Source organism: Macrotis lagotis, chromosome 8 (assembly GCF_037893015.1).
Source record: "Macrotis lagotis isolate mMagLag1 chromosome 8, bilby.v1.9.chrom.fasta, whole genome shotgun sequence".
In the NCBI taxonomy this organism is placed as follows: domain Eukaryota; kingdom Metazoa; phylum Chordata; class Mammalia; order Peramelemorphia; family Peramelidae; genus Macrotis; species Macrotis lagotis.
Window position 1 is genome coordinate 164,166,075 of NC_133665.1, and position 16,437 is coordinate 164,182,511.

Below are 16,437 nucleotides of genomic sequence, written 5' to 3' on the forward strand. Positions count from 1 at the left end.
GCAGTGTCTCGGTTCCAGTCCTACTGCCAGCCTGTATTATCGCTCTAAGACTTAAAGTCACAGGGCAGGTCCCAACCAGACGAGTAGACATTGTTTTCTGATTGAGGAGTACCTTATGTAAACAAAATCCCAGATCCAATCTGTATTTCTCTCCTTTTAGGAAAGATGTAAAAAAGAGAGACTTTTCAAAAAATGTTGTTCCTCTGCGAATAGAAGAAACCCTCCTATCTTCATGAGTATATTCTTTGTCTGAACCTGTGATGAATTTATTTTAGGAAATTTCCAGAGGAGGAAACTCCCTCTCTCTAGCTCCATCTTTCAGGATAGATTAGAAACTCATCTAGGATGAGGGGTAGGATCCAATGAGCCCATGTAAAGATAGATAGATATAGATATAGATATAGATAGAGATAGAGAGATGATATAGATATAGATAATGTAGATATAGACATAGACATAGACATAGGCATGGACATGGATATGGATATTTATATATATAAATAGATAGATATAGACATGGACATGGATATGGATATGGATATAGATATAGATATGGATATGGATATAGATAGAGATATGGACATGGACATGGACGTGGACATGGATATGGACATGGATATAGATATAGATATAGATATAGATATATAGAGCACCTTAAGGTTTGCAAAGTGTTGTATATATATCCATACATACAACACTTTGTGTACCTTCTCAAGGAGCTCTCTATACAACACTTATACTCTCTATACAATATTATTATTCTGATTGTTTCCCATATCTGACACTCTTTTCTCATTTTTGCCTCCTGTCTTCCCTGGGTTGCATCAAGACCAAGCTAAAATTCCACTTTCTATAAGAAACTATTCCTGATACCCTTATTTCCAGTGCTTTTTCTTCTGTTGCTTCTCTCCAAGTTTCCTGTCTTAGCTGGTTTGTACACAACTGTTTGTTTGCTAGCTCTTCCCATTATAGACTGTGAGCTCCTTGAGAACAGGAACTGGTTTTTTATTTTACCTTTTTTTTTGTTTCCCAGTCTTGGCTTGATTGTAACACATAGTTTTAGAGAGTCACTGAAGGGGAGTACTAAGATATTGAATGATGTCATCATATTTACACTGCTAGTCTGTGGCAAAGGCAGAATTCAAATTTAGGTCTTCCTTATGTCAGACACATAAGTAGCCCCTTTCATGGAACTGCTAGTTTGCAAGTTTGCAAAATGAAGAGATTATCCGGCCAGATGTTAATCTACTATTCCATGCTGAGCATATTAATAGAGGTTATTATTCTTCCTCTTCTTCTTTCCCCAATAACCATTTGCTAGTTAACTTAATTGTTAAAAGAAAAAACAAGGGATACAAGGCTTGCATCAAAAATCAAAGCTAGCCATTCTTCATATTGACATAATTTTCATTCTAACAGGGCAGAGGAAGAAGAAATTGAGACATCAAGGAAATGTAGGACTGTGAATGGAGATCTCACAATGAATCCCCCAGATGTCATGTAATTTGTTTTCCATTCATTTGAGCTGAAATGGTCTAGATATATCCCACCAACACTAATGATACTGGACTTAGGAGTCTTTCTTTAGTTACTGTACCTAAAAAATAATATGAATGGGACATTGTCAGTTTAGTACTTTGAGTTTTTGGAAAGGAACAGTGAAGGAAGCGTCTTGATGCTTTATGGAGCAAACTAGAGAAGATGCTGAAATTGCCAAATGTGGGAAAAGATCAAGAATTTAAATGTTCCCAGGTTCCAAGCCTTCTTTACACTATTTGGATTGCCTTCAGTCAGGGTTCTACTATGGAGATATTCTTTCCCCAAATACCATTCTTTCCTTTCTTCTCTAAGCACCTCTATTGTTCAGAAAGTTTGATTTCACTCCTGGGATGCCTGTATTTGGGAATTTGTTAAAAGATCCAAATCCAGGGGCAGTGGAGAGAGCACCAGACTGAGTCAGGAGGACCTGAGTTCAAATATGGTCTCAGACACTTAGTAATTACTTAGTTGTGTGACCTTGGGCAAAGTCACTTAACCCCATTGCCTTGCAACCCCCCCCCCCCCCCGCCAAAAAAAGATCCAAACCTGAATGGACCTTGCTTCTTTACTTAGTAGGACTGTTATGGAACTCTAAGTAACAGAATATTTCACCTTAATTTTCTATCACTTTCGGGTCATACCAGACTCTCTTTTTTCCCCTTTCCCCACTCCCATTTCCAGGTTCAAGTTCTGCAACAGCTATTTTGATTCATCAACTAATCTATTTTAATGCTGTGTTCCTTGGTGGAGTCTCAGTGTCCATGTCTCACAGAAGGTCATGTGTTCTACTTCTTGTAGAAGACAATCTCCATGTGGATGTCATCAGTGAGTCTGATGAAAGAATTCACTGTCTGGTATGGTTCATCCAGCTTACTCAGAAAGTTCATCCTCTCCCTCACATGAAAGTTTCCAGTTCTACTTTAGTTAAATCTTGAGTAATCTCATTATCAAGGTGTGAAGAAATGTTTCATGCTTCCAAGAGGGTATCTCTTTGTCTTTGAGGTTTGATAATATATCATCTCTCCTATGGGTTAGGTGTCATTTATAATTTTTTTTTTTAGTTTTGGAAGCCAATGGTGTTAAGTGTCCTGCCAAAGGTCACACAGCTAGGTAATTATTAAGTGTCTGAGGCCACATTTGAATTCAGGTCCTCCTGACTCCAGGGTTGGTACTCTACCCATTGCACCACCTAGCTGCCCCTTATTTATAATTTTTATTATGGAAAAGCATCTAGACAGTTTTGAATCTCTTCAGTACCAACTCATTACAATTATACAGTCAACAATGAGCTTTGTGCTGTTTCTTTTATCTCCCACCTTTGCTATACATAGATAATATCCAGAACTAATGGGTAGTTGTGAGAAGCAGCATGACAAAAGTTTCAAGTTAGGAAGACCAACTTTTGAGTACAGCCTTGGATACATACTAGTAGTGTTTGTGACCTGGAGCAAGTCCTATCACCTCCCAAAGTCTCAGGGAGATTTTTTTTTTTGTTGTTGTCTTTGCAAGGCAATGAAGTTAAGTGACTCAACCAAGGTCACACATTTATGTAATTATTAAGTGTCTGAGGTCAGATTTGACCTCAGGTTCTCTCAACTCCAGGGCCAGTGTTCTATCCACTAGCTGCCTGTCTCTTATAAAGTAGAAGATCTTCATTGGAGGAGGGACTTTATATATCTAGAGTCCTTCACACCAATAAAAATAAGAAATCCCCAGGTCAGACCCTTTTCTCTTCTCTCTCCAATCCTGGTGATACTGAACAAAAGAGAAAAAGGAAGTCCTTTACTATTTTATGGTATATTTTAATGAGATAACTTTTGATTCATATTTTGTTGTATAAATTTTGTGTTGGGAGCTAACAACAGCCTGATTTCCCCACTCCCTTCTACCCTGAAATAAATTGATTTTCTGAATTTTCATCTTTGCAATAATTTTATACATTTACATATAGTTTTTGAATGAGTAAAGGTCCTGATTTCATGCTAGGCAAATGGCCTTCTTGGAAATTATTTCTCAGGCTCAGGGGGAAAAAGTCCAATTAATTTATGTTTACATGAAACTTTTCCTGAGCCTCTCAGATTCTAGTATTTTCCTTTCCCCATCTTCTCCAATACCTTGTTTGGATATATTTATATATGAACATATTTTTTTCCTCTGACAAATTCCTTTGATCTCTCTGGATCTCATTTTTATTTTTGCATCTTTCATTCCTTGGACAGTGCCATATATAGCCACTGAAAACATGCTTGTTGAAAGATTTATTGATTGACCTTTGCTAGATATTTGCAGCTTGGTATGAACTATCGTGTTATATGTGCAGGCTGAAGATTAGGTCATAGTCACACTGACCTTTGTGATAAATTTATCTGAAATGGACATCATCTCATATCCAGTCTTTTTGGTTTGTTTTGTTTTGTTTCCTATTTGATGGGTGGTTACATTTGAACTTGAATGGTTGAGATTATATGATTATAAGGGCATTTTAGGAATGTATCCATGTCCTGAATCCTCTCTCTTATCACACTTGGTCATATCCTTTTTTCTTTTCTTTTCTAGCAATACAAATAACAGTAACTGCAGATTCAGACTCAATATATGAAAAACGGTCCTTTTTGTAGTGAAGACATATGAAAAGCAGTGTGTTATAGTGCAAAGGGAGTTGATCCTGGGGTCAAAATACCTGGTTGCAAATTCCACTGCTGAGATATACTAACTGAGAGGAGTTTTCTAAGAATAAATTGCAAAGCAGGGGTTCTTCTATATGGATAAAAGAAAAATAACTAGAGGGGCAAGACATAATATTTATAAGATGAAGAAAAGACAAGAATTCCTCTTAGCTGCAGAATATAGACCTAGCAGCAACAATGGTGCAAATCGGCTTAGAATTATAAACTAATAAAGCTGTTCCATAGCAGAATGGGAGGTTTTGAGAAGTGTTGAGTTCCCTGTGATGGGAGGTGTTCAAGCAGAGGATGAATAACAGCTTGTCGTGATATTGAAGATAGGTTCCTTTTAAAATATTAAAAAATTCTTTAAAATATTATACTTTTTTCCCTAAGCTATTAAAAATTGAATTCCACATTCTTTTCCTCCCTCTCCCTCCTGGTTCCTTAAGAAGGCAAGCACTTTGATTTCAATTATACATGAAATCATGCAAAATATATTTCCATATTTCTCATATTGAAAAACAAAACAAAACAAGAAACATGAGTGAAAAATATGCTTCAATCAACATTCACTTCAACAGTTCTCACTCTGGAGGTGAATAGCATTTTTTTAGTATGAGTCCTTTGGAATTGTCTTGGATTATGGTATTGATCAAAGTAACTAAGTCTTACACAGTTAATCATTGTTACACTACTGCCATCAATGTATACAGTGTTCTGGTTTTGCTAACTTCACTTTGCATCATTTTATGTCTTTCCAGATTCTTCTGAAAAATCTCTTGCTCATCATTCTTCTAGCACAATAGTATTCCATCACAATCATATACCACAACTTGTCCAGTCATTCCCCAATTGATGGGCACCCCTTCAATTTCCAATTCTTTGCCACAACTAACAAAACTGCTACAAAAATTTGATATCTTTGGAATATAGACTAGTAGTGGTATTGCTGAATAAAAGGATACACACACACACACACACACACACACACACACACACACATTACATACAGTTCCAAATGACTCTCCAAAATATTTGGATCAGTTCAGAGCTCCATTAAAAGTGCATTAGTGTCCCTACTTTTCCTCTTCCCCATCAATATTTATCATTTTATTTTTCTGTCATATTAACTAATCAGATAAATGTATAGTAGTACTTCAGAGTTGTTTTAATTTGTATTTCTAATTTAATCTATCCCACTTATTTATTTCATAACAAGTACCTTCTTGTTTTGATGATTACCACTTTGTAATATAATTTGAGACTTGACACTGCTAGGCCATTTTCCTTTGAATTTTTTTCATTTATTCCCTTTATAATCTCGAACTTTTGTTCTACCAGATGAATTTTGTTGCTATTTTTTTCTAGCTTCATAAAAGAGTCTTTTCTGATATTTTGATTGATATGTTTTCAAAGTTATTTTATTCAGTATTTTTTGCTACTAAATATTTTTTCAAAATTTTCTTGCATCACTCTCATTTCTTTTTGTAATTTTTCTTCTACCAGTATTCTACAGTATTTGAGTCTTAAAAGTCATTTTTTTTGCTCTTCCAGGATTTCTTGTTGGACTTGTTTTCAATTCACATTTTTCTTTATGGCTTTGCTTTTAGTTCTTTTAACATCATTGTCTTTTTTGGGGGGGGGGGGAGGGCAGTGAGGTTAAGTAACTTGCCCAAGGTCACACAGCCATGTAATTATTAAGTGTCTGAGGTCAGATTCAAACTCAGATCCTCCTGACTCCAGGGCCAGTGCTCTATCCACTGCACCACCTAGCTGCCCCAACATAATCGTCTTCAAAATTCATACTTTGATCTTTACTGTCACCATCTTGACTTTTTATGTTTTGGTTCTTTTGTTTGCTATTTACCCCTTATTTTTCTAGCCTACTTCTCTTTGAACTTCACATTTAAGTTGATCTCTTTTCACTTGGTGGTGATGGGACACTGTTGCAAGCTTCAGACTTTGGTTTTTGTGTGTGTGCTTATTTTAGAGCTAGGGGGCTCTAAAATGGGGTTTTGGAAGTTTTTTTGTTACTTCCAAGGCAATTTGATCCAGGTAGATGTATGGTCACTGTTTTCTTGATCTGCATTCTATGTAACATGCATATTAATATTTCTGTTTTTTACATAGGATAGGCCCCTGCTCCTTTGTGACCAAAAATATTCTTCTCTACCATGGAACCATAACTAACTTAGTCTGGACATTGGAATTGTGGCTTACACCTTATACCATACTCAACAGATAGCACAAACATTCCCTATAATTTCTGTCTGATCCCCCTAAATTGTCTTGGATTGGAAAAATATCTCTGCCTCACCAGAATTTGGTTTGAGGCATTATTTTAAAGCTGTTTGAGAAAAATGTTAGAGGAACTTGACTGTGGTGTTTCTTTTATTCTTCCATCTTTGGCTCTTCCCTATGATGAGATCCTTGTTAAAGTTTGGTTTGCATTCAGTGACCACTGGGATCCTTTCCAACTCTTAACTTTGCTCCTCTCAAAATGACTTTTTTGGCATATAACTTCAGTTTTCCTAGTGTGAGAACTGGCTTGGCTTGTTACTGGATACTTTTAGTGGATTTCTTCATGAGATCATGAAGAAGAAAACTTGAAGCATTAATTTTTTATTACTAGCTTTAATGCTAAAGAAGAAAAATCACAACAAAATCCCCTTTGACTCAGGATTTCATTTTAATCTCTTAACTCTGGCAGTAGATACCTTCGCGAAATGACCTAACCTGCCAGTAAACATCAGGGATATGAGAGCAGAGATTTTATCCTGTGCCAGCATCATTTTCCTCTCTTGATAAATTGCATCATGCAGTTTACTGCTGTAAAATATTTATTTAGAAGGATATTTCTTTCCTCTGGGGAAAATGCTACCTATTTTATTTTTACATCTTTAATGTACAGATGGAACTCCATTTTTCCAGTTTCTATGTAACATGTATATTGATATTTCTGTCTCCTGAGTTATTTCTGTCTACTGAGTTTATCTTGTGTAAATATTTGGCAAATGAGTAAATAAGAAATATATCCAATTATGTATGAAATGGTGAAATCATACAGATATTAAAAGAGATAAACATACTTAAAAAGCTGGATCATGGATTTATAACTGGTAGGCTAGCTAGTATAATGTTCTCATTTTAAAGATGGGAAAATTGAGGACCAGAGAGGTGGAATGGTGATCAATATCAGGAAGATAAGATAATAAGTAGAAGGGAGGGATTTGAACCTTGGTACTTTGAGTCCAAACTCCTTCTCAAGGAAATATGTGATTTTTTAAATTAAATTAACACTGGATCTTTTTTAAAACTTCAAAGAAAGTTTAAACAGTTCTTTCATAGCATCCAGAAAACATATATTATTCTCCATGAAAGTTCATTTTGAAATCCCAAGTAATTAATTTCTCATGTATTCCATCTCATTTCCATTTAGTCAACATCAAACTCATTTATTTCTCTGTTTCCTAGGACTCAGAAGGGTTAGGAGGGCAAACTATAAGAGATCGCCTTGGAAAGAGATCTCATTTGAGTGGAGGGAAGATACCTGTTAAAAGCATACTTTGATGATTCTTGGCCTTAGTAACTCTGTCCAAATGGAAACATTGTCTAGGTTCTACCAATTAGAGGAACTGGCATACTTTTCTCAGAAGAGAACTCCATCTGTTGGAAGCTGCCAAGCTTTCTCTTCTCCAGGCAATCAGAACTCTTATTGAAATATTAAGGGGTTTCTGTCCCTTTCTTCCTGACCAGCAGGTTCAAGTTTGGACTATGTGATCTCAAGTTCCCTTCTAGTTTGACATTCTTTATTATCCCTTTTGCCAAGAAACATTCATTAAGCATTATATATGGTGTATATATAATGTATGTATATATATGTATATATATATGTATATATATATAGTTTTGAGAAGTAAAGATGGGGAGAGACAATATGGGGAGGGATTTAGGCATGGGGGAGAGTTTGTCCAGTGGAGAAAATCAGAATAGCTGGTAGTCCATTTTGGCTGCAGTGTAGAGTTATGGAAGAGTAATTTTTCTGAAAGGGAAATGAGCCATTGGTATCATTTCAGTGCCAATAAAATGAAAGGAAAGTTTTTAGTCCATTGGGTACCCCAGGATGAACAGGTGAAGAGAGGATTAACTGTAGTTTATATCAGGGAGAGAAGTACTACCAATGAGATCACAGATTCATTGGAGAACTGTCCTATATCTGAGGATCATCTGAGTTCAACAACTCGACTGAAATACATCAGTGTCTGCAGGCATTACAATAATACATCTCCCTTAGATGATTATTTGAATGATTTTGATTGTGTCCTTCATTAAAAGATGGAGAAATAATTTGTTTCCGAAATCCATTCAGATTTAATATAAACATGAGACATAATATGAAGCTTCTTTGGATTATTAAAAAAGTTTAAATCATTTGCTTTACACAATACTGAACACAAATAAAACCAATTAAACTTGCTTTGGGAATATTTAACAAATAAATCTCAAATGTAATAATAAATGCAAAGTGCTATATAAATGTCAGTTTTATTATTTCTATCATTTTTGTTATTATTAAAAAAAGAAATTCAGCTACTCAAATGCCATAAATTTTCAGTTTCTTCCTTTAAGTCTTTATCTGAATTCTATTTTGTTCATTCATTCTCATTGTTTTCTTCATATATTGGTGATTAAGGTTACTCAGTTTTTCTGTTTCTCTATTTCCCCTTTATTTTAGAAATGTCTTTAGATATTTACCTTTATTCTGACTTTTCAATATTAATGTCTTTGCCATATGCCTTTACATTAATCTGTCAATATGTAATGAAATACACTATACTCCTTCATTGTTAGATATTTAGGTTGCTTCCATTTTTTCATATATATATATAATGTTTCTGTGAACTCTTTGAACAAATAACTCTTTTCTTTTGGTTGGTGATAACATTTCCAGGTCACATTCCCAACAATGGATCTTTTGGGTTAAAGGCTTAAAGGCTATGATTATTTTTATAGCCTTTTTTTAGCCCACCGTCAGATGGCTCTATGAAAAGATTCAAGTTTGCAATTCGGCCAACAATGAATGAGTGTACTTGTTTCTCCACATTCCTAACAGCCTTGAACTTTGTTGCCTTTATCTCTGTTTGGCCTATTTCTTAACAAGTGACATCTTTCTCATGTATTAGTTCACATCTTATGTAACATAAACTTCTGGGGAAGTATTAACTTTTTAGGACACTGTCATCAAGTGACTCATTAGACTGGGGTGAGAATAAGCAACATTGGGAGGTTTGATTCACTGTGGAGTTAGAAATGTCAATCTGTATTTGAAAATACACAGCCATTAAGCCAATATTGGTTTGTAAGTGAATTGGTTAATTTTCATTATAGTCAAGAATTATACCAACATCTACTCTGTGAGCATTCAGATAAATACTTTAATGTATCAGTACTTTAAAATAATATATTTTAAGGTGCTATGTATGATCCAAAACCATCTATCTATTTATTTGTTTGTTTGTTTGTTTATTTATTTATTCATCATCTTATTCATTGGCTCATGTATAAGAATGAGATTGGGACATTGTCCATGTATGTTAATAATCAATCTGTATCCCCAAATCATCTCTAAAAAATAGGAGAAAATCTTTAGGGAAGAGCCAAGAAAAAAATGATTTGACTTCCATGGATTGCTGAAGTTGGCAACATGAGAAATTTTAGATATTTTTTAAAAAGGAAGTTAGCTATCTATTATAGATGGTTCCACTACTGAAAATTAGTGGAATAGGTCATATACCCTTGAAATTACTTTTTTTCCCCATGTGAAGAAGGACTATTTGGGGAGTCCCAAAGTGACAGAATGTTAGCATTGAAAAGGGAACGTAGGTTATCTTCTCCAACCAATAACTGAATAAAAATTGCATCTATGTTTAATCCAACATGTAGTGATCCAACTTTTATTGGGAGATGTCTAGTGAATAGGAACCTACCACATACAAAGAAGCTTCTTTTGCTTTGGGAGAGTTCAAATGAATTGTCAAGATGCTTTTCCTGACATCAAGCATAAATCTGCCATGATTCAACATTCCCTTGCCTTCTCCAAGTTCTGCCATCTCGGGGGCCAAGCCGAATCATTCTGATTCGTTTTCCATGGGCTAATTTTTTTTGCAAGGCAATGGGGTTAAGTGGCTTGCCCAAGGCCACACAGATAGATAATTATTAAGTTGTCTGAGGCCGGATTTGAACTCAGATACTCCTGACTCCAGGTCAAGTGCTCTATCCACTGCATCACCTAGCCACCCCCATGGGGTTAGATTTTTAAGTATTCAGTGACAGCTATCATGTTACCTTAAGTCTTCCTTTTGTTCAGGCTAAGCACCCTATTTTTTGACTGATTTAGAAATCCTTCCCCTTCATTCTCTAGACTCCATTCTAAATGTGGACTCCAGAATAAGATGCAGTGTTTCAGATATATCCTGTCAGTCTATGATGAAACTTTTGAAGACTCATAGAATTTTACAATTGGAAATGAGCAAAGGTTCCATCTTGTCGAATCTACAAAAGAATCCTCACGATTACAAATCTGAGTTTTAATTGAAGACCCTCTCCCCAGAGGCGTCTCTCTTTACCTTTGGACTATTTATTTGCTCTATTAGAAAGTCCTGACTTTCTGAAATTAAGAACCTACTTGAATACGTTTCCTCTCTTTTCTTTTCTTTTCCTTTTTTACCTTCTTTCCCCCATCTTCTTGTCCCTTCCATATTAATTGCCACTCATCATAAAGGATTATAAAAAATCCTTAAAAACTACCTTCATTCTTACTTTTAAAATAGCTCTCTTCAGTAGAAATCACTTCATTGGCAAGTCTTTGTCTTCATGAGAATGGCTGCAAGCAACACAAAAGAAAATGGATTCCTTCCCAGCAGAAATCTAATTATGAAAAAAAAAAATCACAATATAAGAAATAGCCTTCAAACCAAACAACTTAATTCCTTTGAAATGGTATCAAGATGGTTGATTTTGAGGAAGAAATTAAGTAGCAAAATTCCTACTTCTTTTTCCTTCCTGGTGTTTTTCTGGGGTCCAGATTCATTTCTTCCCTTCCCTTTGCTCAGCTTTTGACAATTGCCTTAAAGGGTTGATCCAATAATTGGTTGAAGGGGTTCTTTTCTAAATGCTCAAACAGAAAATGAAAGCATTAAAATTCCATAATACCAAAAACCAGAGCTGGAAGGGATGTCAGATCCTCTTAGATCTGATTAGTAGTCAGTCATCTAATCCAACCCTAACAATCTCTTGTCTAAATCTCTGGCAAACGATCATCCCACTTTTGCTTGGTTCTATGAAATGGGAGAAGAAATCTGGTTCTCTCTCCTTTCTGGGATGGATCCTGTTTGCCAATCATAATTCTTTTATTTGCTATAGCCCTTCAGACATGTATTCCATTATTATGGGGATGCAGTTGTCTCTTCTATGCCTATGCTCATGTTTTTCTCACCCAGAATGTTAACTTTTCTCTCCTCTAAATCTAATATTTATCTTTCAAGATCTTAATCAAGTTCCATCTTCTCTATGAAGTCTTTTTTAACTTCCAAATTCTATGTTCCTTGGAGTCAAAGACTCACAAACTCTCAGATTTGGAAGAGAACTTAGAAGTGACCCAGCCCAGTTCACATCCCTCAAAGAATTTTCTTTACAATACACTCAGCACTGTCTTCATGAAGATGTCTAGTGAAGGGAAACCTATTAAAATTGGAGGCAGGTTTAGAGCTGAAATGATCCTTAGAGATTGTTTGGTCCAACCCTCTCATTTGGGAAAGCCAAGATAAAGAGAAATAGTTGCTTTTCCCAGTTCACACTTGAATGGAAAGTAGAATATTATGACTAGAGTGCTGGACTTGGATTCCACAGGAAGAGATGGGTTCAAACTACACCTCTGTTAATTTCTGTTGAACTCAACCTACAATCACTAGGAAATCATCTTGAGGCAGCAAAATGTTGCAGTGGAAAGAATGCTGGACCTGGAGTTAGAAAGACCTGAGTTCAAATCCAGTATAAGACAGTAGATATATGACCCTAGGCAAATCACTTAACTTTTGTTTGTCTCAGTTTTTTCATATGTAAAATGGGTATAAAAGTGGAATCTTTGTTGCAAGGATGAAATGAGATTATATTGTAAACTGCTTGATAAACCTTAAAGTTATAGAAATTCTAACTATTATTATTATCGTAAAAAATTATTATCATCCTCAAAATCTTATTCTTCTCTACCCCTATATCTGATTATTTATCAAGTTCTGTTGGTTCTCTCTAATGTAACATCTTTTACACAAATCATTTTTCTTCAATTATATGTTCATGACCCTAATTCAGGCTCTTATCACGATTCCCTGGACCATTGTAATAATTTCCTTATTTGTCTCTCTCCCTCAGATCTCTTCCTTCTCCATTCTATCCTCCACATAGGTGAATCAGATCTGATATGCTGCTCTCCCATGGGACTTCCTATAGCATCTTGGATCAAATACTAACTTCTAGTTGCCATTTAATCAATACCACACAGTCTGACTCCAGGTCATCTTTTCAGGGTTTTTTTTATGTCTCATTATTCTCTCCAGATTTCAGTCAAATTACCCTTCTTCTTGTTTCCTCATACCTGGCAAGAGGCCATTCCCCTTGCTTGCAGTGTAGCCTTCCTCACATCTCTTATAATTCTGGTTTCCTTCAAATGTCACTTCCAGTTGAGACCTTTCTTGATTATTCTCTAGTATTTTAGTGCCTTCTATCATCTACTTACAAATATTATCTCATTTTATCTTGACAGCAGCCTTGGGAAGTAAATATTATTATCTCCATTTTTTTTTTACAGCTGAAGAAACTGAAGCAGACAGAAGCAAAGTGAATTACCCAGTTCATATAGCCTGTAACTATATAATGGTAGATTTGAATTCAGGTCTTTCTAATGCCAGGTGAAATACTGTATCTGCTCTGTCACCAAGCTGGCATCTAGAGAATGTCAAGCATTCTAGAAGATAGGCTTCCTCTAAAGGATGACCCTACTTTGGTGAATTTGGGGGACAACTTAGACAAAGGTCCTATAAGAACAATATCCATGGGTAGACTGTAATGTGTATAGCTTGAGGCAGTATCCACACACACAAAGATCATAGATCTAGTCAATTCCCTCAATCTCCCTATTATTTTAGGCAAAAAATACATAATGCATTCTTTCCTATAATTCCCCAACACAATAAACAAAGCTTGGATTACATGATTTCAAGATCCCATTTAGATCCATGAATGTCTGATCTTGTGGCCCTATTTAGTACATATGGTTTTCTAAAGTAAGTTGACCCCAAGACATAACTATTTGTAAGCGTTCTACTGAGTACACCAGTACCAAAAAGAAAAATTGTGCATAACTATCTTGTAAAAGGTGGAATCCATGTTCAAATCCTACTTCAGAAACTTGTGACCTTGGATGAGTCAGTCAACATTTTATTCCTTCAGTTTCTTCATTTGAAAAATAGAGATAACAATAGTATCCATGACTGTTTTGTAATCAAATGTAATAATAAATGTAAAGTAACTGTAAGTCTTAAACTAATTTATTACAATTATTATCATAGCTCACATTATTATGATTCTTCACAAAAATGGATGGTTACCTCTTGGAGGGGAAAAGAAGTATCCGGATTATTATTTCCATTTTATAAATGGGGAAACTGAGCTTTTGGGAGGTTCAGTGATTTGACTAATGTTGTGTAGCCAGGAGGTATATGAGGAAGCTTCTAATTTTAGTCCTCATGTGATAAATATAACTTACAGTTTGAACAGTTGATTGATTGGGTTAAATATTACCTCTGATATGAAACCTTCCCCATGGTCCCAGACACTAATGCTTTCTCCTACTCTTCCTTTAAATAATCTTGTATTATCTTTGTATAATTCTTTATCTACCTAAGCCACACACATGATAATTTCCCTGATAGACTTTGAGCCTTTGGAGAATGGATATTGTTGAATTCTTGTCTCTGCAGTTTCAGTGCCTAGAATAGGTAGAGTAGATGCTTAAAGAATACTTGTTGATTGATCATTTGATTGACTCCAGTCAGTTTTCTATATGGCCACGAATCTGCCAGTTGAAGCTATTAGGTTGGTTTTCTGAATGTGATTATAACTGTTTCTCCAAATAGATGGCTTGATTATTCACAGATCATAGAAGTATGGAATTCTAGGATGCTGAATTTAGAAGGGACCTCAGAGATTGCATAGTCCAACCCTCTCATTTTCTTGATGAAGAAGCTGAGAATAGGATGTATGCAGTTGAAATAGAAATTTCCCTTTGAGTTTTCAGATGAGGTACATTAATAGCCCATTTGATAACATTTTTCTTTATACTTTAAAATTTAGTGGCCCTTCTGAAGAGTCTTTTGTCTATTAGAGGAATTCATTAGAGCATATTTCTCCCATTTTGTTTAACAGGCACAGAGATAACTCTTCCTTCATTTGCTGACCCTCTTGTGTCATTTAGTAATCTAATTAAAGCCTAATGGCCAACAGGGAGGGTATTTCCCGACAGATAATTGAGGAGTTAATTCATCTTGGCCCCTCTACACAGCTAGTCACTAGATGCCAGAAAATACCAGACCTCTAGGTCATTCTTGCTATTATGAATCTAATCAAGCATTTCCCCCCATTTCTTTGCCTGTTAACACAAGTTCTATGTGATTTTTGCTATCAATAGTTTTTTTTTAAATTATGAGCTTGGCCTTTACATTTTGGAAATCTATTCAATTGCTGGTAAGCAATGTGAAATTAGAATCATACAAACAAAAGATTTTATGGTGGAAGAGATCTCAGTGGTCATCCAGGACAACCTGTTCATCCATCCTTTTCTTGAAGACCTTGAGTGAGAAATAGAACCACTACCTTCCAAGATATCATCTCTCATTGTAAAGGAGTTTTTGCTGCTATCAAGTCTAAATTAGATTCCTAATAACTTGCCCCATCATTCCTCTGGATGTTTAGCCCTTTGAGTCATGCAAAATAAATCATTTCAATTGATCAGCATATTATGACCCATGAAAAACCCTGAAAGACAAAGGTTCTGGTAATTAATAATCAATTTATTAATTAGGTTAGCTAGCAATCAATAAGTTGATGGTCATTGATTTCTCTCAGTAACCAAAGACAATCCAAGGAGAGAATAAATCAGACCTTGATTCATAGCATTTGTCACAGTTTCTGAAGTTGTAAATGCTCACAGTGAGAAAAAAACTTCGGAGCTGGTTAAAGCTGGCTTCATCATATCCTGTTTTGGTTCTGACCAATGATTTCATTGGTGGAGTGAATGCCCAAATACTAAATTCCTTCTATTAACAATGTTTCTTATGTTCTGTTTAGCTTCCAGAATTAGAGCCTTCATGTCCAGAAAGGTTAAGTCAGTCTAAGGTCAAGGTTACACAGCCAGTATAAATATGAGATAGTACTTGAACCAGGACTTTCTTAACTCTTAATGGTTGGCTCTCTCTATACCTTTGCAATGCATTTCAGGAAACATGGCTTTGCCATATTAAAAAAAGGAAGGAAGGAAGGAAGGAAGAAGGAAAGAAAGAAAGGGAGGGAGGGAGGAAGGAAAGGGAAAAAGGAAAGAAAGGAAAAAAGAAAGAAAGAAAAAGAAAGGACAGAAGAAAGGAAGGAAGGGAGGAAGGAAAGAAAGAAATAAAGAAGGAAAGAAAGAAAAAGAAAGAAAAGAAGGAAGGGAGGAAGGAAAGAAGGAAAGAAATGTAGGAAAGAAAAAAGAATAAAGAAAGAAAGAATGAAGGAAGAACTTGGGTACCACAAAAATGGTCACATGAGTCTTGCTCATCGTGAGGCTAAATGCCTTTGTGAATATTTTTGTTCTTGCACATCTCAGGGCACCACCAGGTCAAGCAAGGGACATGTGAAGTGGTCGCTGTGCATCGCTGCTGCAATAAGAACAGGATTGAGGAGCGATCCCAGACGGTCAAGTGCTCTTGCTTCCCAGGGCAGGTGGCTGGTACAACAAGGGCTCAGCCTTCCTGTGTTGAAGGTAAGCAATCTCTAATCGATGCTGCTAAGATCTCAGTAAGACGGGAAGAACTTAACCTTCCTACCCTGTTTGTTGACTTTTTGCTTCCTGAGCTGTGTAATCCTTCCTTTTCTTAGTCCCTGTTCGTTGGTGGTGATGAATATATTATGGATAATTAAG

The 16,437-nt window shown here is 35.7% G+C and overlaps 1 protein-coding gene across 1 annotated transcript in view; it reads left to right on the forward strand.

The window, feature by feature from the left end:
* The window catches only part of LOC141495014 (chemokine-like protein TAFA-4), a 124,778-nt gene that overhangs the window by 80,941 nt on the left and 27,400 nt on the right, over positions 1-16,437 (forward strand). Inside the window, exon 3 of the mRNA XM_074196085.1 lies at positions 16,123-16,278. Coding sequence (XP_074052186.1) covers positions 16,123-16,278 — 156 coding nt within the window. The remainder of the gene's footprint in view (positions 1-16,122; positions 16,279-16,437) is intronic.